The sequence below is a fragment of the Tiliqua scincoides genome, chromosome 10 (assembly GCF_035046505.1).
Source record: "Tiliqua scincoides isolate rTilSci1 chromosome 10, rTilSci1.hap2, whole genome shotgun sequence".
Lineage (NCBI taxonomy): Eukaryota > Metazoa > Chordata > Lepidosauria > Squamata > Scincidae > Tiliqua > Tiliqua scincoides.
In genome coordinates this window covers 18675685-18698905 of record NC_089830.1, presented here as the reverse complement: position 1 = coordinate 18698905, position 23221 = coordinate 18675685, and the positions used below count along the sequence as shown (strand labels likewise).

The 23221-nt window shown below is 44.1% G+C and overlaps 1 protein-coding gene and 1 non-coding gene across 2 annotated transcripts; both read right to left on the bottom strand.

Moving 5' to 3' along the window:
• Positions 1 to 781: 781 nt before the first annotated feature.
• On the bottom strand, positions 782 to 17603 carry PPP1R8 (protein phosphatase 1 regulatory subunit 8). The gene is made up of 7 exons (XM_066638450.1): positions 17526 to 17603; positions 13324 to 13384; positions 9578 to 9731; positions 8162 to 8382; positions 7621 to 7765; positions 5640 to 5704; positions 782 to 3749 (listed from the first exon to the last, which is right to left on the bottom strand). The coding sequence occupies exons 1-7, from the start codon at positions 17591 to 17593 to the stop codon at positions 3396 to 3398; spliced, it is 1068 nt and encodes a 355-aa protein (XP_066494547.1). The 5' UTR covers positions 17594 to 17603; the 3' UTR covers positions 782 to 3395.
• On the bottom strand, positions 12369 to 12536 carry LOC136661863 (small Cajal body-specific RNA 1). Its single transcript, XR_010794962.1, has one exon. It is a non-coding gene; the product is annotated as a small Cajal body-specific RNA 1 (non-coding RNA).
• Positions 17604 to 23221: the final 5618 nt, after the last annotated feature.

Below are 23221 nucleotides of genomic sequence, written 5' to 3'. Positions count from 1 at the left end.
TTAGATCACTCTAGCTTGCTGCTCGCTCCTCCCCCCCTTCCTTTCATTCTGTTTCCTTCTGAATCTAAAGATCAGGGTCCAGACAAACAGCAGCAAGTGCCTCTTGCCAATCTGAAGTGACTGCCAGCCCCAACCCCCCAGGCCCATGAACACCACACTCAGGTCACCATTCAACTTGTCTGGTATGCAAGGCCCACGATTGTCAGCCAGGTTACTTACAAAGGGCCATCAGGAACACATTTTGCTTGTGTTGATATAAGCTTCTAGGTACAATTGTGAGCCTTAGAGAGCAATCCTGGCCAACTTTCCAGCACTGGCATACCTGTGCCAGTGGAGCATGTGCTGCATCTTGCAGTTGGGGGGCAGTTATGGAGGCCTCCTCAAGGTATAGCGTTTGTTTCCTTACCTTGAAGTAGCATTGCCCTTATGTCAGTGTGGGAAAATGGGTTAGGATTGCACCCTTAATGGCACAGGCCAAGAATATACGAAGTGCCTCCTTGAGTACAAAATATGCCACTCACTTTATCAGAGGCGGCTCTTTGCTGGCTGCCCCCACCTGCTTAGCCTTAGCAGTGATGACGAGAGAACTGCAGTGGCCCTGTGATTATGGAACATCTGCTCCAGCACTGTCATTTGAAGCTTAGGTAGCTGTCATCAGGACACTAGATGAAGACCACCTCAATTTCCCAGGATACTGGTCAATTTTGAATATGATTGGTGTCTTTAATATTTGTTAAGGTGTTACTTATTCCTTGAGTAGGTATTCATAATTTTTCAATATTGTAAGCCTTATTAATGAGAAAGCAGGATGACTGTACAAAATCACTTGGCTGGACCACATTTTAGGTTTGGAGACACACAGTAAACTCTCCCTTTGGCAAAACGGTAATTTAATTTACAGTGTAGTAAAGGTTACAGGTAAAAAGCTAAACAGAGTGTGAAAAGGACTATTACACAAATGTACAAACTTCTGTACAGAGCCCCACCTCTTCCTTCTCTCCTCCCCATGCCTGAGTTCTGCTGGGACTGGCTCCAAATATCCGAAAATGAAAAAAAGCAAACTATCCCAGAGAGGTGAGGGGCCGAGACTAGCAAACTGTAAAATCCCAAGGGGTATGCACCCTTGACTGTCATTTAAAAATCTTCTTTTAAAACCCAGCAAGGAAGAGCTGAACTGCTTTAACCTGGTCAATATTCTGAAGAGCTGCCTTCAGAGCTGGAAGACTGCTCTATACAGTCTGGGAAATGTTATACTAAAAAAAAAAAAATCCAGATGATGCGAGGCTGAAAATGAAGCATCTGCTGTACGGAACACAAAAGCTCGTAATCCATTAAGCTATCACAATCTAAAAAGTGATGTTATATGTCCATACAAATAAGAAACAGAGCTGTTGTCACAAAGGGGTCTTATGTACACCCTAGGATGAGACAGACAAAAGCAGATTGTGCATAAATAAGTAGCTTTCCCATATTCCAGCTACTCAACATGAGAGATTATGGTGTTTAGATTCTGGAAAGCAGGAGTTAACAATGAAACACCCCCCAATACCAACAGACCTAGTCTCTGCCCAGCCCATTGCTTTGAGGTGAGAAACCTAACTTTTAGGTAGCTGAAATGATTCTGAAACCTCAACACAATCTGGATTAAATGCTTTTTAAATCCCTTTCATTTTGACTGGAGAGAAGTTAAGAATGTTCTCAAACTCTTCCATTAAAATCAACAGGGCTAAGAGCTCAGCTTGAGCACAAGTTGTGCCTGCCCATCTACAGAGTTGTACAGTCACTGGAGATTCTCACTGCCTCGAGTGCACAGAACCAGTCACACATAGTGACAAGCTGTCTGCACGATGCTCGATTATTACAATTTCTGAACCAAAAGGCCACGCAGCTCTGATTTCATGCTTATCTCAGTGTGTACAATATACATGTCTGGACCAGTTGTGAAGTTTGTAGGTTCCAAATGTTTGGAACTGGAGCAACCGCCCACATCAAAATTACTTTTGTTCAACTGAAGAGGGAAGTCAGTGGGCCAGGTTGTGGCATGGGCTGAGATCAGGAAATCCCTTTAACTTGGGCAACATCCCTATTTGACAGAACTGCACAGGCAATACGTTTCTGAAATGGACTCGCTTCTAAATAGGACTTTCATTTTGGGATTAGACCAGAAGACGGAGAGTGCAGCAAGCGGTATCATTTCTGCTTGTGTTCAGACAAGCCAAACTGCATGGAGAACTCTATAAGACCACTGCTAGTCATTCCTCTCCACATCCCCAGAAAAGCCAAAGCCTGTGACTTGGCAATTTGGTTTCCAAGGGACACTGTCAGCTTACCTCAAGAACTCCCATTAATTAGCCTGGAAACAAAATCTTCAAAGTGAGATTCCTTTCCTGATTATTTTGAGTGCTTTCAGCCTAGGACATTGAACAGAAATTCATCTGATCCATTCTAAATTTCCTAATCATTTCATTCTGCTTCCAACCTTTCGAGGTTGGAACGCTTGTTTTACTGCACAGACACAAGAGGGTTTTACCTAGAATAAAAACATTTCACCATCCTGCAAACAGCAGCTACTGTGTTGGACTTACATGAAAATATTCAGTACAAGTCTAAGCATCTGATGCTTGAGATCTGACTATACCTACACATCCTAAGGGTATTTGTTCAAGATCAACCGCACTTGAAACAGTGCTGGTTGCAGGGTTGTTTTTTTTGGGGGGGGTGTCCTGGGCAATTGGGGTTCTCCCTGATTCTAGTGGGCCTACCTCCCCTTCACAGTTGTCCCCACTGCCCCTTCACCTGCCTTCTCCCTCTGGGTCTAACCTGTGCTACTGTCTAGAAGAGCAAGGCAAGTGGAGGCTGCCTGCTCTTATCACTCTTGTCCTCGGATTCAAAGAGAGCAGGTGAAACAGGGAAGGACACTAAACAGCCCCTAGCAGGGCTAGGGGGTTCTGGGGGGTGGGCAGCAGGCCATGACATTGGGCCCAACCAGAATTATCTTGTACTGAACACACCATTTTCTACAGCTGTAAGATCAGGAAATGGGATTTTGACCTTGTGTTACCTGACAGTTGCTCCTTAAAAACCCAGAGTAAAATAACCATGGAACTCTAACGGCTGAGAAAGCGAGAAGGAAAAGGCTGCTAGGCAGTGTGGTTCCATGGGGAGTGGGAGATATATCTGTCTGTTCCTTTTCTTTTTTTCTTGTTCTTTTTTTGTGTTTATTTTTTAAGACATTGGTAGAATTGTTTGGAAGGTCGATCTCAAAGGTGTGTTTAGCCCTGTAATCTGGCTCTGACACGCAGTTAGGAACCAAGTCAATGTTGCGATACTCGCAGAGTTCCTCCTCTGGTTCGTTGCTCCAGCCCCGTCTCCCAGGACAGGTCAGGCTCTGCTCCTCAGATCAAGAGAGAAGGGGTGGGTTTCTTGCCTGGCCAAGCTTCTTTTGCGTATTTCTTTTTCTTGGGTTCATTCACAACTTCGGGATTAAAGACAGCAGGGTTTGGAGCTGGGTTCATGGTGACTGTTGAAGGCGCAACTGGAGTCAAGTCCACATCAGGGGCAAGGTTAGGGTAGGGCATTGGCAGGCCTCCGATGAGTGCTGTGCCGTGCATACTATGGGCCTGGCCACCCGTCTCGTTGTGAGTAGGAGGCAGGCCGCCATATAATCCTCCACTATAAGGAAAGTTCTGCATGCGCCGTGTCACAGACTCATCCGGGCTGAGGGGCCCTGAGCTGTCCATTCGTTTTTTCTGCAGGCAAAAGGACACCACATGCGTTTAATACCAAATCACCCAGTATTTGGTAACGTACCAAATACCAAATGCAACCTCTTCCCCCCTCCCCTGCAATTAGCACACATACACAGAAACTGGCTTCATCTCAATACCAGAGGATTAAAATCTTTACATGCAACAGAATCAGTTAGTTGAATCAGGTATGCTGTACTGCTTCAGACTAACAGCGAGGGATAGAAAATGCTCTATTTGTGTGTGTGTGTGTACTTAGAACTTCCCACAAAGCTAAAACTAGCACATTGAGAGAAAGATTCTAGTCCTGCACTTAGCCAAGTGTGTCAGAGAATTAAAAAAATAAGCTGATGTACAAGACCTGTGATCCCATACATCCTGTCTGAAATAATGCACTCCATTCTACACTTTATTCTGCTGCTTCAATGAGGCCTCCAATTCTTTTTATTTGCAAAGACACCCCCTCCCCATAGTAGCAGGCAAACTGAAAAATCTTTTTTAAACAAAGCTGTTGCTGCAAGCTCTGCAAGGGGAACTGTGCCTCTCAGCAGTGAGAAAGCCATTTAAAAAGCCCCTGGCAGAGAGCTTGTTTCTCAGACCAGCATGGTGTGAAAAGGGACGTTTCTGAAGCCCGATTCTTCTTCTGCGTCATCACTGGATTACTTCTACTTTTACCAGGTAAGATTGTATTCTGACATTAAGCTGCCCCTGTCAGTTCTGCTGTCACTTTTGTAAGGAGCACTTGCCGTGTTTCTTCTAGTCCCTTGGGAGCGTGGGATGCTGATCTGTAAACACTACACAAGGCTCCCATGATGCCAACAGCCTTACCGGTGTCCCTGGCAGCCCCTTTTTCCTATCAACCAGAACATAATGGCTTTGTAGTGGCAAAGGAATGAATGCAATGCAACTGGATCCTACAGTAGCAACAGAGGATTTTAATACCATCTTTTTCATTTGGCAGTACAGCTGTTTCCTGGGTTATAGGTGGTCAAGTCAACTGGCCTAATTAAACTGTGGTTTGTTAAATGAATCACTCATTTACAGACATGCCAAAAAAAACTTTCCTTTCTGTTTGGTGTTACTTTTGTTTTCCACTCTAAGTATATGACTGCTTCCTTAAGTGGTTCTGCTACTTCACATTCCTCTCATAATCAACATAATCAACAGAGCAATGCAAGGATGTCATCTGAAACTGTGACAATCTTTGTGTTTTTTCTTCTCTTAAGAATATGCTAAACACCAATTTATCTGCAAGGCATCTTGCCAATACCTTCTTTTTGTTGCATCAAAAGCATCTCTCACCCACGGTCTTTGCTGAAAATTCTATTTGAACTGCAAACCTTTCTGCCCTTGCTTGTAAATAAGCATGGAAGCACAGCTGCACTTCTGAATAAAATGTGGTTAGAAACCAGGTCTGCAACTCAAAATTTATAAACAAAGGTCTACCGGTCCTGTCAGTGCAGTGGGCCCTCAACACCTGTTCTACAACCTCCTGAGGATACTGAAAACCGTGGCACGCCCAGGGCAACAGTGCTGCAAAAGCTTGCCTGGAAGGCCACTCAGTCTCCCCAGAAGGCCTCCTGGACGTGACCTGGACTCACTTCCAGCTCGTGCTGGCGACTTCCAGTTGTGCCCAGAACTCTCCGTGCCTCGAAGTACCTCCCAGACATGACCAGGAGTTGTTGGTGTGAACCGGAAATGACTTCTGGTCATGTCCAGAAGGCCCTCTGAAGCAAGGACTCGGCATCCATGGATGTTAAGCCTGCAGTTAAGGAGGGCTCACTGTATAAGAAACCAAATGCCTGGATCTCAAGTGTTCCTGTCCCAATGACCCAGATTTTAAAGACATGAATTTAAACAGGCTTTAAAGAGTTTCCTGAAACTGTAACATACCTTCACGGGGACCACTGCGGTCTGTACCATGTTTCTGAAACGTCCAACGGAAGGGTCCACATCCTCTGTATATAAATCAGATCAGATGGTTACTTTGACACAGGTGTTGAAGGACTCAGCAACGAAAGGGATTTAATGAAAGCCTTCTCTGATGGTTTATTACCCATGACCTTGTTCTTCAGCAAAAACTGCTGTACACAGATACACATGGAATCAGGAACATGCAGTCAGACCTATATAGATGCCCTCTAGCAGTCTTTCAGGGAGTGGAGGGAGAAGGCTCCTGCTATTCTCACCCTCTTCTATTTTTAACACTTCTCATTCAAGAAAATGAATTCTACAAAGATCTTGTAGCCTTCAAGATTAACTCACACTCCATCTGTTCTCCACCTTCACTTCCCCCTTTTGCCCTACTCTCTGCCCACAACATTTTCTATCTCTTCCTGTCCTCTTTTTCTAATTTCAATTAGACTTCAATTAGACTGATTTCAATTAGATTTTCAAGTGGTATTCTCTCTAGCAGGGGGAGAGCAATTGTCCCTCTTCACCGCAAGATGGCATTTTTTCCAGTGGCTGTTGTTGGTGCTCTTCTATATTTTTTTTAGATTGCGAGCCATTTGGGGACAAGGAACCTTTTATGGCAGTGGTTCTCAGACTTTTAGCACTGGGACCCACTTTTCCGAAAGAGAATCCGTCAGGACATCACAGAAAGTGATGTCATGACCGGAACTGATATCAAGCAGGAAGAGTTCTAACAATCTTAGGTTGCAATCCTAACCACACTTACCAAGGAGTAAGTCCCATTTACTATCATTGTTGAAAGTATATACAGAGTAGCCTGTTAAAAATACAGATCTGTAACTTTTCCCCAATGCAGTCACATGCCATGGTAGCAGCAAGTCTAATATATTAAAAATAAAATACTGACATGAATTGGAACCCACCTGAAATCAGCTCGTGACCCACCTATTGGGTCCTGACCCACAGTTTGAGAAACACTGTTTTATGGAATTATTTCACTATGTAAACCGCTTTGTGAACTACTCCTGTTGAAAAGCGATGACAACAACATCCTAAATGCTTAAAATAACCCGAGAACTTGTTTCTCCCTTTCAGTTTCCTTCTCACGGTTCCTTCAGTCTCCCTTAAACTATTCAGTTACTACTCAGTTACTGTAGTCCACATTTGCTGCATTTCTTATGTTCCAACACCGTTCTCAGCCTTCAATAATCCCTTTTCACCCATTCCACAAACCTCCTTTGGCAAAATCAAGAAGTCTTTCAGTCAACATTCCTCTACATGACACTGCCAATCATACAACTCTCCCTGAATTTTTCTCCTCCCTTGACTTTGGGACTGTCTCCTCCTACATGATTCTCTCTGTCGCTCAAGTGGCTGGATCCCCCTCCCACTTTGTATTCTGTTGCTATCCAAGGTGCAGTTGGTGAGTGCGAGGAAGAGTAGCCGTCTCTGCTGTGGCACCTAGGGAATGGAACTCCTTGCCTTGGGCAAACCAATCCCACACCCCAAGCTGGTGTTGAAACACCAAGTAAAAACTATTTCATTCTGGTGTGCCTACAGCCTGACTGGTTCTTCCACTTTTGTTTGCCCCCTTTTTATATCTAATGTTCTTCTACTGTACTTGCTTGCCTCTACTATTTTAAAAGATACATGGCCATTTTAAAACTCTGTTGGTGTTGGTTGCCCTGGGCAGCCTGGAGATAGGATGGGATACAACTATTGTAATTAAAGTAGCTGCTCATACAATTTCTTTCCAGACTCTGCAGCCACAGTGTGAGGAACCCTGGGGGCACTGCCACTCCCTACTAGAAGCACAGAAGGGAGGTGCTGTAGAAAGCACCAAAGAGCAGCACAGACATATTTTTGAGCTTTGCTGGCTGGTTCTAAACCCAGCATATTACTTGTATCTGATACGGGGGGGGGGGGGGGGGAGAATCATTGATGAATCTAAAGTACTTACCCGGGTTGATGATCTCATCATCATCACTGAATGTTACTCTTGAATTCTTTCGCTTCCGTTTTGGTCTCTGGATATCCAAGTTCCCTTCTTCTATGGTTAGCGTGGAGATCCTCTTGTTGTGGGCTGTGTTGAACTCTGTCAGGTTCTAAGGATCCAATGAAGAGATGGTCAACATAGCTTAGTGCTTTTGATTTCAACTGGTACATCCTGTTCTCATCCCCAAGAGCATTTGGGAATGGGTCGGGGGGCAAACCCTAAACAGAGGTGCCTGCAGTGTAGAGAGGAAACCAATAAGAACTCAGTTGGTAGCATAAGTGAGCAGTTTCCTAGTTTAGCTGAAGGACCAAGAGGACCACATCTTGGCTCAGAAGGGCCTGAAGAGTTCAGCCATTCAGCCAGGTCTGCTTTCTTCAGCTCAATGAGAGTAAATGTGCTGAACACACTGTCAAGGCCATAATTGCTGATGCTGTGGTCCAGTTCAGGCTGGGAGCCTCCCCCGGTCAACTAAATGCGCGAAATGGGTGGGCCATGCTATACTCACGTCCAATTCCGTCTCCTCCTCTGGCAGGCCCAGCAATCCCTTGAGCTCGTCATCTTCGCTGGTCATTTTCTCATCTCCTTTGACTGCAGATGGCAACGTCTGAGGTTTTTCTCTCAGGGTGTAGGCCCGTGTAGAGGCACCAAATGAAACTGTGGAGTCAATGGGAATCTGCTGCGGCTTGTGAGGCTCCAAGCGAATGTGACCCAGAAAGGTGCCATGCGCTGAGAATTTTGGAATGAAACACACAGAACAGTCAGTTAGCTTCAACAGGCTTCATAAATCTCTTAAAGATTTATCTCTATAAAATCTCTTAAAGAACCCTTAAAGAAATCCACTTCTATAATTTCACTGGGCTTCTCCTCCCACATTCAGTTACTATTGTTCTATAGGGTGATGGTAACTGAAAACATTTGTGCCCTGGCTCTCCAAGGCTTAAGGAACCTTCCAACAGAAAGTAGGTAACAACAGTCAACGTAATACAATCAATGGTGGCAACTCCACAAGGCCACAGCACCCCCTGTTGCCTTGGAAGGGAGGTGTGAGTTGGTGCCAATAAAAATGTCTGAGCAAACGGTTGAGATCTCTAGAACACCTTTACAAACTGGATGTTCAGCAAAACAGCAGAAAGCGCTGTCAGGTGGGAAGAGAATAAAAGAATGAACATGATTCTGAAGTCTGCAGTTTGTCATAGTTTTAGGATGGAGTGCAGGTGATGCCAGGCAGATTTAATTAGACCCTGCTAGGCACAAAATGGGTTTCATGTTGCAGAAACAAACAAATGATGATTTTCTTTGAAAATATGAAATGGATCTGATTGGTCTCCAGCACTAAAGAAAACACACCAGTCCCTGGCAAGGCAAGGTCCCTTCCCATTAGAAGAGCTGGGTTTTGCATACCCAAAAGACCACAACAGTTTGGTTACAGACTTCATCAGGGAGGTTGTTCCAAAGTACTGAAGAAATTGCAGAGAAGAACCCACTCCTTGCCACTATGTTCAAAATGCAATAGATAAATGACCAATAACAAACCTGAGTTTATCCCTATGAAACAGGGCAACGTACCCCCAATAATTCCCTGCAGTCTCCCCTTCCACATGCTTAGGAGCTCCAAGATGCCGCAGCAAGCCACATCATGGGGAAGACAGAGGACATTTGGGACTGCTGATTGCAGTGGGGTGCAGCTGCAAGTACCACCATTTCTTCCTCCACCCCCAACATCAGTTGTCACTGGAGGTTTTAAGGATAGAGCGAAACCCAACTGGTGTGACATTTTTGGAAATGGGAAAATTTGTTTCAACCTTCTTTATGTAAATGGAACACAAAGAAACATCTGGAAAATAAAGTCATGCTGAGCTCCCCTTGTGCTGCTTTCTCCCACCCACCTCTGAGCATACTGGTCAGTTAATCATCAACTTACTGCTGTTGAGATCTATAAGGAAAACCCTCTTCAGGTGTTTGTGGTAGACCAAGGCAGCATGGACCCGGGAGCATGACTGGTGGTCAATGGTGAAGTCGCACAGGTCAGGGTTTCTCCCAAAGAGATAGTATTTCTTCTCATCAATGATCAGTTTCTGTGATAAGGTATATCAAACAGAAAGCAGCATAACTACAACTTGGGTTTTTTGCCATTTTCTTAAATACGCAGACCCAAGTATAAAAGCAGACACACCAAAGCATGGTATGGTTCGGTTACATTATACCAAAGTGGAGCACATTAGCAAGCGAGAGGAGACTGCACCACACCCACAAAGACAGGCAGCTGGAAGATTCCAAATACTGATTAGACAAAGGCCCAATTCTCTCTAAAATGCTGAATTTTAGTAAGGGTTGCACTATCTGTAGATAAAGAGCAGAACTACACACACATCCAGGAATTTTCAACCAGCGTGCCATGGCACATTGATGTGCTGTGAATGGTCCACAGGGAGTTTGGGGAAGGGTCATTTACTAGTAGGACCATTGGGGCATGTGTGTCCCACACTGGCAGTGTGGTTGTCAATTGTCAAAAAACTAATGGTGCGCCTGGACAATTTTAGTACCTTGTCAGTGTGCCATGAGATGAAAGTTTGAAAATCACTGTCCTATGCACTAGAAAGAAGGCCTAGACTTATTACTGACATGTTAATTTCCTACGTGCAGAAATCTTGTGCGCCTCCTCCAGTCAAACAAGATAGGAAAACAAAGTAAAGACCCCCCCCACCCAACTTGTAACAATGAATTTCAGGTGAAAATACTGATGTGACACACCATTCATTTCTGTATCTTGTTTCTAACACTATGGTGCTCTGGCCTGATTTAACATCCCCAGATGAGAGCAATAAGAATGGCGACTGACAACACTCCATACATCCTTGACTTCTCATTTGGTTTATCTTGGATCAGCACATTGGACATTTGTCTGCATTAAACCATCTGCCACCAACCACCCATCTTCAGGACCACTGCTCTTCTGGTTTCACCAGCCCATTCAGTTCCTCTCTGTTGAGTGTCACGTGCATTGACCTATATTTTCTAGGTTAATGTAATTTGGCTTCTTTATCCTTGGTTTCATATTTTTGGATTTACCCTCTCTTCTCTCAAACCCCTTGCAGCTTCTCACAAATGAACATTAAAATTCACTGACAAACTGAATTCTCACTCTGAGATGTAGAGTGTTTTCTAGCTTTGAAAATGGCCGGCTGGCTGCAGCTGACACAGCTGCAATTGTATCCGTTGGAACATTTGGAACAAAGTAGGCTTTTCATTTAACAACCAACATCAAAAGTAAAAGAAGATCTAGGTTGCAAGCTAAAAAAAGTGCGTTCTTATGATGCTCCATTGAAATCAATGAGATGAGATACCCACGATCAATTTAAGCCCCACTAATTTCAATAGTGCTTTGTTAGCACTATAGTGCTTTCAATACTGCTTCATCAGTACTATTAATTTCAATAGTGCTTCACTGTCTTTGGACACAACCTACAACATTCATATTTTATAGCATTGTAAAATTATATTTCCATAAATAAAAATTTCCTCTGCCAAACGAGTCTAGAATCTGGTAACCAACAAAGAGATTTTCCCTGTCAGCCCTCCTCCAGCCAGCTAGCTATGTAAAAGGAGAAAACAGTACCTTTGTCTATTTTAAATAACCAGATCTGCAGGCTACTGCAAGATAGAGAGAATGTTAAATAAGAGATACAGGAACATAACTGGTTGATTTTCCACTGCTGATCAAGAAAGCTGTTGGTTCAAGCCCTCTCACACCACTCACTCACCTCTCTATACTTTGTGTAATGGAACAAAGTTGATGAATTGTGATTTATGAAACTCAAGTCCAGAATGTAACACAAGGGCTATTCTCTGATTAACAGGTAGTTTGCACACATCTGCAACTAGCAAACACAAATGTTCTAAGTGGCACACCCCCTTTGCTTTTAAAATGCTGTGTGTTTATGCTGTCACAAGCATCACCTTAAAAAGAAACCCCTCATACATCACCTTAAAAAGAAACCCCTCATACAGAGATCATGCCTGCTGCTACGATTGCAACAAGGTAAGGCAGGACAACTTTACAAATACATGGTACACTGTTACAGAACTTTTGCATGTCATAATTGAGCAAGACACGCTAGCAGTAATGCTAAGGGCAAACCTGCCAGGATCTCCTCTCCTTGTCCAGCACAATTCTCTAGGCATTATTCATCAATTGATCACATACTGTGTAAACTGATCACAGAATGCAATCTAGGAATACAGGGTGCTAAATTAGCTTTCAGGGATGCTTGGCTTATAAATCCCTTCCAAGAAAGGGAGATGTGTAGCATCACATTCTCTGACTTATAAACTATGTGCTTTCCTGCCATTACAGCTGGGGAAAAAAAAACCAAGACAAGACAAAAATGACACATGCACAAGCAAATGCAGATTTCACCTGGCCTGATTCGAAATGCCCCACAGGGAAAAACATGAATTTTAGGTATCTAGAACTTTAAAAAGTATCTTTCCAGGGCCCATATGCTTGCTCCCACTTGAGTGGAAACAGTATCTACCAAAGAAATTTAGCTAAGCAAGTATCCAAAACAGGTGGAAGGTATTCAATGGCTGTAGATTTAGTATTACTTTCAAATTCAGCACTACTGACAAAATTGCAAACAATAAGGAGAAACAGGAATGGAGAATCAGTAATGCTTCACTGGCCTGGAAAGCATGAACTTGGTGAAAACTCATCTTGTGCCTCTGAGTTATAACCCAGTGTGTTCCTCCACACACTAAGCTAAATCAGCTCATGGCTTATTTTTAATGTTGCACTTCTTCGACCCAGCCCATCACCAGTCATACCCCTGAGCTCTAAATGAGAACTAGGGCAGAGATGGCTAGGTTAGTATCAAGTGCTTAACAAACCTGCAGGAATTCAACACCACGTGTCATGCGCCACTGACAGCTGTGCTATTTTCTGCTCAGAAATGCTAAAGAGGTTTGCTGTCTCTGGGAACTGCTTACAACTCAAACAGGCAGACAATGACAGAGTTGGTAAGTGGCATGATATGTGAAACACCATCACTTTTCTCTAAATAAAGGGTGACACTCTGATGTTGTTCACTGGATAAAGGGCTGGTAGCCCTTCAACATCTCATTCATCTGTAAAATGTGAAGTTTATAATGCTTCCATTTTGATTACATTGGAAACTGCCTTATAGAAGGGAAGCCACTACTTCATCATTGAACCTGGAACCTTTTGCACGTGCATGCCCTCTACTGCAGAACTATAGCCCTGCTGCTTTCTTACTGTAAGGGCAGCCTAAACAAAACCATTGATCCAGGAAAGGATAAGGCATCCACCCAGGAATGTTCTTCTGGATCCACACCTGCACATACTGAAAGGTGATGCTGGGAGAAAGGGGGAGATGCTCACATCTAGCATCCAGGGCACAGTGCTGGCATCTGCTTATAAGGTGCTCCAGATACTTGGATATGCAGACTGCATTCAAGCACATGTAAAGCTACTCAGGTTGCTTGCCAGAGGTGCTCGGACAACATGGGACACAAAGGTAAAAAGAACACACTCTAGAGGTTATTTGCTGGGTCTTCTGCCTATGATTGCAGACTCAGAGATACCCAGTACTAGATGCTAGATATCTAGATATCCCTGATCCATATTCAAATATGGGTCTGTTTTCATACCTCTATAAGTTTGTCTCCTTTGACTACATCCAGGTGCAATCCAGGGGGAGGCTTTCCCGCCCTAGGAAACAAAAACAGAAACATGTTTTGTTTAGGAATGGTTAAAAGTAACCTTTGGAGTCCCTACAGTTTGAAATGGATCCATAGTCACTACCAACACTTCTCACAACTGACAGGGATTTTAAGCTGATGCACATAATTTTCATTGTGATGGACTTTATTAGCTGAACTGGCTACAATACTTTGAAGTTACCGAGCTGGGGGAATCTGAGCTTTGTGCCTGAAATTTAGAATTCTGATGCAAAGTTTCAGAATCCTTAGGATTAATTCTCTTTGGTTTAAGTGAAATGAAGACTGCCAGCAAGACCAGACATTTGCCATGGATGTGTTTCCTCAACACAATGCATTCATTTGTTTACAGGGTTCATGACAAAAGATGTGGTGATGACTGCTGGCTTAGGTGGCTTTAAAAGGGAACTTATTATTAACAGAGCCAAATGGGTAAAAGAATCAACTTTGAGAGGGTTTTTCCCCCCTCTGTATAGCAGAGGAGAAAAATCTTACAATGTGGGAAAAATCGTACCATGTTCTTCCCTGGTCTATAACACTTGGGAGCTGAGCACTTTTATTCAAAGCACTTCTTCTCATTTTGCTTTCCCCTCACTGCCAGTTCTCTTTCAGCTACACCACATCCCAACACAAGAGTCTACAGCTGATAGCTTTCAACTAGATATGGTCAGAGGGTAAATCTATGCTTGTCAGTCTGGAACCCCACCGCTGCAAAAGAACATGCATGTGTTAGAATCTCATGAGATAGCAAAGAGAAGGAATTCTTGGTTTCACAATCTGAAGCACAATGTTGGTATGGGAAAGTTAACCTTTGCAGACTGTCACCAAAACCCTTTTGCTGAGGGCAGGAGCACTAATTCATGTTTAAATGCATGACAGATCCTTTCTGTCCTTACAAGTCCAGTATTCGCCAAGGGAAATAGGCAGGACCCACTGATATCCCAGGCAGTGTTAGGGGAGGATGAACTCCTCCTTAAAGCCACTTTTCATACATATGTATCAGGAGGCAAACTGCATCTGTTCAGAAAGCCAGTTGTTGCCTCCCATCTGTTACTTTGCCAAATAGCAAGGTCTCTATCCCTCAAGGCCTTCAGAATGCAGGGGGGGGGGGAGCAATAGCGGGAGAGGAGCAGTCATTCACTATACATTTGTGGGTTATCCAGAGACAAACGGTGGGTCACTGGAGGAAACAAGATGTTGAACTAGATGTGCCTTTGACCTGATGCAGCGGGGCTCCTCTTTTGTTCTTAGAATAGTTTCAGTCAATTGAGGAAAGTGTATGGATCACCCACGTATGGATTTGCAAATAATCTGTAGCCACTACTCAAGGGCAAGTTTCATCTGGAGCCACAAGGCTCAATATGATAAAAGTTCCAGAACTACTTCTTTAAGTCAGCATTCACCACCCTGAAACTCAATATGTTAAAAAAGAGACACATATACTCTACAACCTTTACGATTTGGCATAGGAAAACAGAAACTGCATTCTGTGATCCATGAAGATCCCATGGATGTAAACGGTATATTGAACAAGCAAAATCAGAGACTAGTTTCCATTGGCTAGGGGTGGGAATGCCACACCCACCCTCTGAAGAGGCATTTCCATGTCATATCCCCAAATAAGAACTTTTAAAATTTCAGAACGCTGTACAAATCTGTATGATCTAAACATCAAGTAAAGTTGTAGCCATTGTAGATACAGCAGGCACACAAGCAGCACTCTGAATAAAATCTGATTACACTTTGGTGATCAGTATAAAACAGAGGTATGTAGTTGTACAGCAGTAGTGCATGCCCTTGGGCCGTACAAAACAGAAATCACAGCTCCAAGCACAATTGCTGATCATATTTAGTTCAACTGCTCCCAGGCATGACTTAATCTGCTACCCAAACTGGGCCACACAAACATGAAAAGTGATTCTTGCTCACTGAAGACTGCCTCTCCTCCAAAGTAACACACTCAGTGGAGTTCTGGGTAATAGCAGAGGGACAGGGAGAAGGAGAAACACAACCTCAGGTGCTCAGTGTGAACTTTAGACTACCTCAAAACACTTCCCTGCAGACCCTTAGAGTTATTTGCTGATAAGACACATATGCTGCCCAGGTTCAGAGGTATCTCCTTTTCACCAAGCGACATGAATTCTGCCCATGCCCAGTGGCACCATTTCATTGCATAGTTTAGTACAGTGTTTCTCAACGTTTGTCCTTCGCTGTACCACTTCACATGGTCCACCTATTCGAAGTACTACTGAAAGTAACTGGCAATGAAATCGTTGTTAGTTACTTTGGAGTTGGGAGGCCAGCTGCAATGCAACAAACACCAGTCAGAGGCTCAGGGTGGACGGGAAGTCTTTTTCAAATGTGGAAAGGCATGCTTTGAAGCCTGCTGCCGCTGTTCATTCTGTCCTGTTTCTGGTCTCACTGCCAGGCAGCAGGTGTCCAGGTGTCCCACAAGTACAACCAGACACCATGTCAAGTACCACTGGTAAAGAAACACTAAGAACAGCCCCGCTGGATCAGGCCATAGGCCCATCTAGTCCAGCTCCCTATATCTCAGTGGCCCACCAAATGCCCCAGGGAGCACACCAGATAACAAGAGACCTCATCCTGGTGCCCTCCTTTGCATCTGGCATTCTGACATAGCCTATTTCTAGAATCAGAAGGTTGCAAATACACATCATGGCTTGTAACCTGTAATGGATTTTTCCTCCAGAAATTTGTCCAATTCCCTTTTAAAGGCATCCAGGCCAGATGCTGTCACCACATCCTGCGGCAAGAAGTTCCACAGACCAACCACACTGTCCTAGAGCATCTCCAGCAGGTGTCTGTTGAGCCTCTTCTTGAAGATCTCCTGAGACTCCACCACCTCCCTTGCAATTTGCTCCATGGCTCAGAGGCACTTTCTCCTATTCCTGCACACTCTTCTGTAAGCAGTTTAGCGCCCAGCCACGCTCCAGAGCCATCCTTTAACTTCATATGGGTTGTCATTATACAGGCACAGCACCGTCTTTTCCTGTCACTTAGAGGTAAGCAAGATGCACTCTGCCTATGCTCAGAGAAGCCCTTCACACAGGTGGGGGAGGCACTGCTCTCTGACCACGCTCAGAGGCACCCTTCACTTTTTCCCGTTTTTCACGTGTTTATACAGTCACAGCATCCTATTTTCCTGTCACTCTGAGGTAAGCAGCACGCACTCTGCCCAAGCTCAGAGGAATCCTGCACACAGGTTGGCATGAGAAGTCACTCTCTGCCCATGCTCAGAGGCACCCTTCACTTCTTCTCTTTTTCAAGGGTTGACACAGTCACAGCATCCTCTTTTCCTGTCACCCTGAGGTAAGCAGCATGCACTCTGACCAAGCTCAGAGGAATCCTCCACACAGGCTGGCATGAGGAGCTGCTCTCTGCCCATGCTCAGAGGCACCCTTTTCAGGGTTTGATACAGACACAGCACCCTCTTTTCCTATCACTCTGAGGTAAGCAGAGTGCACTCTGCCCAAGCTCAGAGGAGCCCTCTGCACAGGCTGGCAGCAGGAGCCGTTCTCTGCCCACGCTCAGAGGTGCTCTTCACACAGGTCAGTGGGAGGCACAGCTCTCTGCCCATGCTCAGAGGCACCCTTCACTTCTTTTTCAAGGGTTTATACAGGCACAGCACCCTTTTTCCTGTCACTCTGACATAAGCAATGTGCACTCTGCCCACGCTCAGAGGTGCCCTTCACACAGGTAGGTGGAAGGCGCAGCTCTCTGCCTATGCTCAGAGGCACTCTTCACACAGGTCGGTGGGAGGTGCAGCTCTCTGCCTATGCTCAGAGGCACCCTTCACTTCTTTTTCAGGGGTTTATACAGGCACAGCACCCTCTTTCCCTGTGACTCCGAGGTAAGTAGCATGCACTCTGCCCATCCTCAGAGGCGCCCTTCACACAGGTCGGGGAGGCGCAACTCTCTGCCCATGCTCAGAGGCACCCTTGACTTTTCCCCAACGTCACTTCGGGCGTTGCAGGGAAGCGCCTGAGACCGAGGGGCGGAGGGGCTGCACCTTGGCGGCTCCCCCCGCAGGGGCTGCTGCGGAGACACTCCCTCCCGCCCTGCACACGGGGCCCTGCACGCGACGGGGCCCTTCCTCGCCCCGCCCTCACCAGCTCGGGCAGTCAAAGAGCGGGAGGCTCCCGCCGCCGCCGCCGGCAGAGTTCGCGTTCGCCGCCATCTTGTGACTGCCCCCATTCAGCGAGGCGCGGGGCACGCCGGGAAGCTGGAACAAGTCCCAGCGTGCACCACGGCGAGAACTGGGGAGGGGCCGCGGAGAGCCTCTGCTGGGCGGTGGCACTCGGGTGACGTCACGGCCACGCCACAAAAAGAGCGGGAAGCCGAGGGGGCGGGGCTTGCGTCCGTTTCTGCGTCCACGACTGGCCGGGGCGGCCACCGCCCTCTGAGTGGCAGCTGCGAGGGCCAATCAGAGGAGGGCCTTCTGAGTGGTCCTGCCTGTGCGGCCGCAGGGACATGGTCGGCACGGGCAGGCGTGCTGCTTGTGCCCCTTCCAGCCACGCCCCGCACAGGGGAGAGCGGGGTGGGGAAGGAAACAAGTGATCAGCAGACACCAGGAGCCCCTCGAGCTTCCCCAGTGACAGCCCTGACCTCAGCACGATGGCCTCATAATTAATGCCTCTCAATAATTACCTAATAATCACCTCATCGTAATTAATACTTAATAATTAACACCTCATAATACTTACCTCATTAATACCTCATAATTACCTCACCATAAATACCTCAATAATACTTTATACCTTATAATAAATAATTAACACCTCATAATAATTACCTCATTAATACCTCATAACACCCCATAATTACCTCATAATAATTAATACTTCAATAATTGTTAATTATAATTATTAATTATATTATTGATAATTATTAATAATACCTTATATTATTATTATAATTATTAATTATAATAATTATAATAATTAATAATTATATTATTATAATTATTAATAATTATTAATAATACCTCATGATAATACCTCACAATAATTAATTGCCTAATACTCAGTATTAATTATTGATAATGGTACTAAATAAACCCCTTGAGCACACAAACCCCTCTGTCTTCCCCACAATGATACAGGCTAGGACGAAATATAGGGAGAGACCCAATTACCTCATCATAATCACCTCATAATAATTAATACCTAATAATAATACCTCATAATTAATAAATTAATACCTCATAATTAATAAATAATAAATTACCTCATAATTGATACCTTATTATTATTATTATTATTATTATTATTATTATTATTATTATGCATACCTCATAATTGTTATGAGGTAATTGGGTGCCCTTTACTGGGACAGAAAGGGGGGATATGTATTGGCAACCTTCAGTCTCGAAAGACTATGGTATCGCGCTCTGAAAGGTGGTTCTGGCACAGCGTCTAGTGTGGCTGAAAAGGCCAATCCGGGAGTGACAATCCCTTCCACACCAGGAGCAAGTGCAGTCTGTCCCTGGTCTGTCTCCCTGGCTATGGGCCTTCCTTCTTTGCCTCTTAGCCTCAGACTGTTGGCAAAGTGTCTCTTCAAACTGGGAAAGGCCATGCTGCACAGCCTGCCTCCAAGCGGGCCGCTCAGAGGCCAGGGTTTCCCACTTGTTGAGGTCCATCCCTAAGGCCTTCAGATCCCTCTTGCAGATGTCCTTGTATCGCAGCTGTGGTCTACCTGTAGGGCGCTTTCCTTGCACGAGTTCTCCATAGAGGAGATCCTTTGGGATCCGGCCATCATCCATTCTCACGACATGACCAAGCCAACGCAGGCGTCTCTGTTTCAGCAGTGAATACATGCTAGGGATTCCAGCACGTTAAGGGGGGATATAAATAAATAATAAAACCTCATGAGGTATTATTTCATGGTATTAATTATTATAAGTATCTCATAATAATTAATCATCCCCTTGAGTACACACAAATAACACCCCCTCAGTCTTCTCCACAATGATACAGGCTAGGATGAGAAAGATGGTGAGACCCAATTACCTAATAATAATGATTATTACTACTGCTGGTTTTCATTAACATTAGTGAACAACTGTGCTTCATGTCATTTGCAATAATAGTAATTCCAAACTACATGAAACATAATTGCTTTTATTAATTATAATAATTATATAATTAATTATTAATAATTCCAAACTACATGAAACACAATTGTATTTTATTAATTATATAATTAATTATTTAATTAATAATTAAATTGATTAATTATTAAATAATAATTAAATAATTAATTAACGGAGCCTTTGACTCCATTAATAGATCGCTGCTATGGGACAAACTAGTTAAGCTCAATATAGACCCTAGACTTCTAACTCTTATTCAGAAACTTTATACAGGCACCACCTGCCAAATTAAATTTACATCTTCGGGGAAATTGACCCTCAAAACTCAGGTTGAAAGGGGAGTGAAACAGGGGTGCATTTTAGCACCCACTCTTTTAAATCTTTTTCTACACGATTTTACCCCCTTTTTGCTTCAGATAGATGGATATTTTTCCAAACTAGGTTCAATGCATATTCCAGCATTGCTTTATGCAGATGATGCAGTGCTAGTATCCTGTACACCTATTGGACTTAAGCGACTTTTAAATAGAACTTCTGACTATCTGAAATGTAACAAACTTGAACTGAATTCTCAGAAAACCAAAGTTATGGTTTTTTCAAAATCATGGAGACCAGGTACTTGGTCTATTGGAGGGGAGAAACTGGAACAGGTCAAAAGCTTTAAATACCTTGGAATTCACTTCCACTACAATCTTTGCTGGGGTACTCAACAAAAATTGGTTACCAACTTGGCCTGTGTCACTTTGCAGAGCACCAATCGATTCTTTTTTAGTCAGAGCAATCACTATATACCAGCTGCTCTCAAGGTATTTAATGCCAAGGTATCGGCACAGCTCCTGTACGCATGCCCTATCTGGATTAGCTCTATAAATCACACCCTTGAGAGTATCCAAGCTAAATTTTTGAGGGCTATCCTGGGTTTACCTAAATCTGTACCATACTCTGCATTATGTTTGGAGACCGGACAATCGCTCTTAGTATCAAGAGCATGGCTTTTAACCATACGCTATTGGCTCCAATTACATTATAACGTGAAACCAGGCAGTCTTCTATCCAGAATGCTATCTGAGTCTGGTTCTTCTAAATGGTATAGCCAAATTAAATAAAAAATCGAATCAATTGGTTTTTCATTGGATTTTTTAAGTTTCTATCCATTCCCTGAAGTTTATCAAAGGGTAAGGCAAAGAATGCTAGACACTGAGGCACAAAACCTCTTTGAACTTGCTTCTAGAATTTGCTCCCCTCTTAATTTCTCTATCCCGCTAAAGTATGGGCAAATGGCTCCTTATCTGAGTATTCTGATCAACCCTTCTGAACGTCGTGCAATCTCTTTGGCAAGATTCAATGTGTTTCCATCCAAGGTCACAGAAGGCAGATATAGGCAAATACCATATAAAGAACGCCTCTGCCCTTGTAATTTGGGAAATGTTGAATCAATCATACATTCTTTTTTATTGTCCTCGGCACACTAGATCCCGCCACACTTACATGACTCCACTTCTTTGCAAAATGAATGGGCTTTCGGATGAGGCAAAACTGAAGTGTCTCCTAAATGACTGCTCACCAGATGTGCTAGAGGGAATTTTTACTTTTGGTGATTTCCAAGCCTTCTTAATGTAATTTGTCAAAAATGTTGATATTTTATGTTGAACTGTAAATGTTTTATTAGTAATTTAGTATCTTAACTCCATTTTTGATAAACGGGATTAGGACTAATTATGTTTGCTTTTATGATTTCTGTATCTATGCCTAATAAAGGTTTATTCATTCATTCATAATTAATTATTGTTAATAATTCCAAACTACATGAAACACAGTTGTTAACTGGTGTTTATTATTATCACTGATGTTTTAATTAAGTGGGTAATTATTATTGGTAATTATTGATGATGGTAATTATTGGTAATTATTGATGATGATGGCTAATAAAGTGTCCTAGATCAGTCCTGGACCTGGACAGGTCTACAGAGCTTGCGTCCTGAGTACACTTCTGTACTGCAGCGAGTCATGGACTCTTCGCTCACAACAGGAGAGGAAACTGAACGCATACCACATGCGCTGCCTCTGACGCATCCTTGGCATCACCTGGCAGGACAAAGTTCCAAACAACACAGTCCTGGAACGAGCTGGAATCCCTAGCATGTATGCACTGCTGGAACAGAGACGCCTACGTTGGCTTGGTCATGTTGTGAGAATGGATGATGGCCGGATCCCAAAGGATCTCCTCTATGGAGAACTCGTGCAAGGAAAGCGCCCTACAGGTAGACCACAGCTGCGATACAAGGACATGTGCAAGAGGGATTTGAAGGCCTTAGGAGTGGATCTCAACAAGTGGGAAACCCTGGCCTCTGAGCGGCCCGCTTGGAGGCAAGCTGTGCAGCATGGCCTTTCCCAGTTTGAAGAGACACTTGGCCAACAGTCTGAGGCAAAGAGGCAAAGAAGGAAGGCCCATAGCCAGGGAGACAGACCAGGGACACACTACACTTGCTCCCAGTGTGGAAGTGATTGTCACTCCCGAATCGGCCTTTTCAGCCACACTAGACGCTGTGCCAGAACCACCATCCAGAGCGCGATACCATAGTCTTCCGAGGTTGCCAACGTAAGATCAGTCCTAAGGATTGCCTAATCCAGGGACATCAAGCATAAGGCTCAAGGGCTAAATGTGGCCCCCACATGCAACCTATTCAGCCTATATTATAATTGGGCTCTCCCACTGTGCTAATTGAGCTTTCTCATATATTGAAAATATTGAACAAGATTTGCACATTTTCTCTTCTGTCATTCTCAGCAAATGAGTTTCTATGAGAACAAAGCGCTTATTTATGGCCATCGCTTGCTTAATGATGTCACTTTCTGCTTAATGATGTCACTTCCAACCCTCAACAGGCACCATGAATGCTAAATTTGGCCCTTTGTATGAAAAGAGTTTGACCCCCCTGGCCTAACCTATTTACTATTAGGGCCCCTATTCAGATGCATCCAAAACCTTGAGCCTTCTGAGGTGGAGCATATGATGACATCCCAAAGTGTAAGGTTCCTGATGATGTCACAGGGTACAACCTGGTGACATCACAAGACTGCTAATTGTTGAAAAACAAAAGTCTGGTAGCCTGTCAGGATCCAGTAGTAAATAGATGTGGCCTAAAGGTGTAATACTCTCCAAATGGCCTGAGACTACTCTTTGCCACCTGTTGTCTTCCTCCTCCCCTCCACCCTGCTTGCCCCACTCAGAACCAACCTACCCACCTCCCACCACATCTGCTGCTTGCACCCATCTGGATGCCAGCTTCTGGATTGCCCCATTAGGTTTTTTGCATGACACTGAAACAGTGAAAAAAATAACACAGACACACAACTGAGTTGCAGGCACAAAAATCACAATTCTTCACTATTCAAGTCTATATGAGTCATGGCTCTTTTCCACATCATTGCCACAAATCGCAAGTCACAGTCAGGTTCAATGACATACGTGACAAGTTCCCACGAGTCACGGAAAACACATTTTTTCACAATTAGAGTCATTGGGACTTGGGTCCATCCCTGCAAAATAATTACTACGCATTGTTTGGAATGCATCCTTCACAATAGTTCCTGTTGTGATTTTCAGGTCTGAATTATGAAGGCAACAATCTTCAAACAGTCCAAGAGAATTCACAAACAAGGAAACAAATAGTTATGGTTTCAGTGGTATAGCTAATGGGGCGGGGGAGTACA

Coding starts and splice junctions, on each gene's coding strand:
- PPP1R8 (XM_066638450.1), bottom strand. CDS start 17,593: ATGGCGGCGAACGCGAACTCTGCCGGCGGCGGCGGCGGGAGCCTCCCG. Junction 9,732..13,323: donor AAGGAGACAAACTTATAGAG/GTATGAAAACAG, acceptor ACCTTATCACAG/AAACTGATCATTGATGAGAA. Junction 3,750..5,639: donor CCGCAGTGGTCCCCGTGAAG/GTATGTTACAGT, acceptor TTTTGCCTGCAG/AAAAAACGAATGGACAGCTC.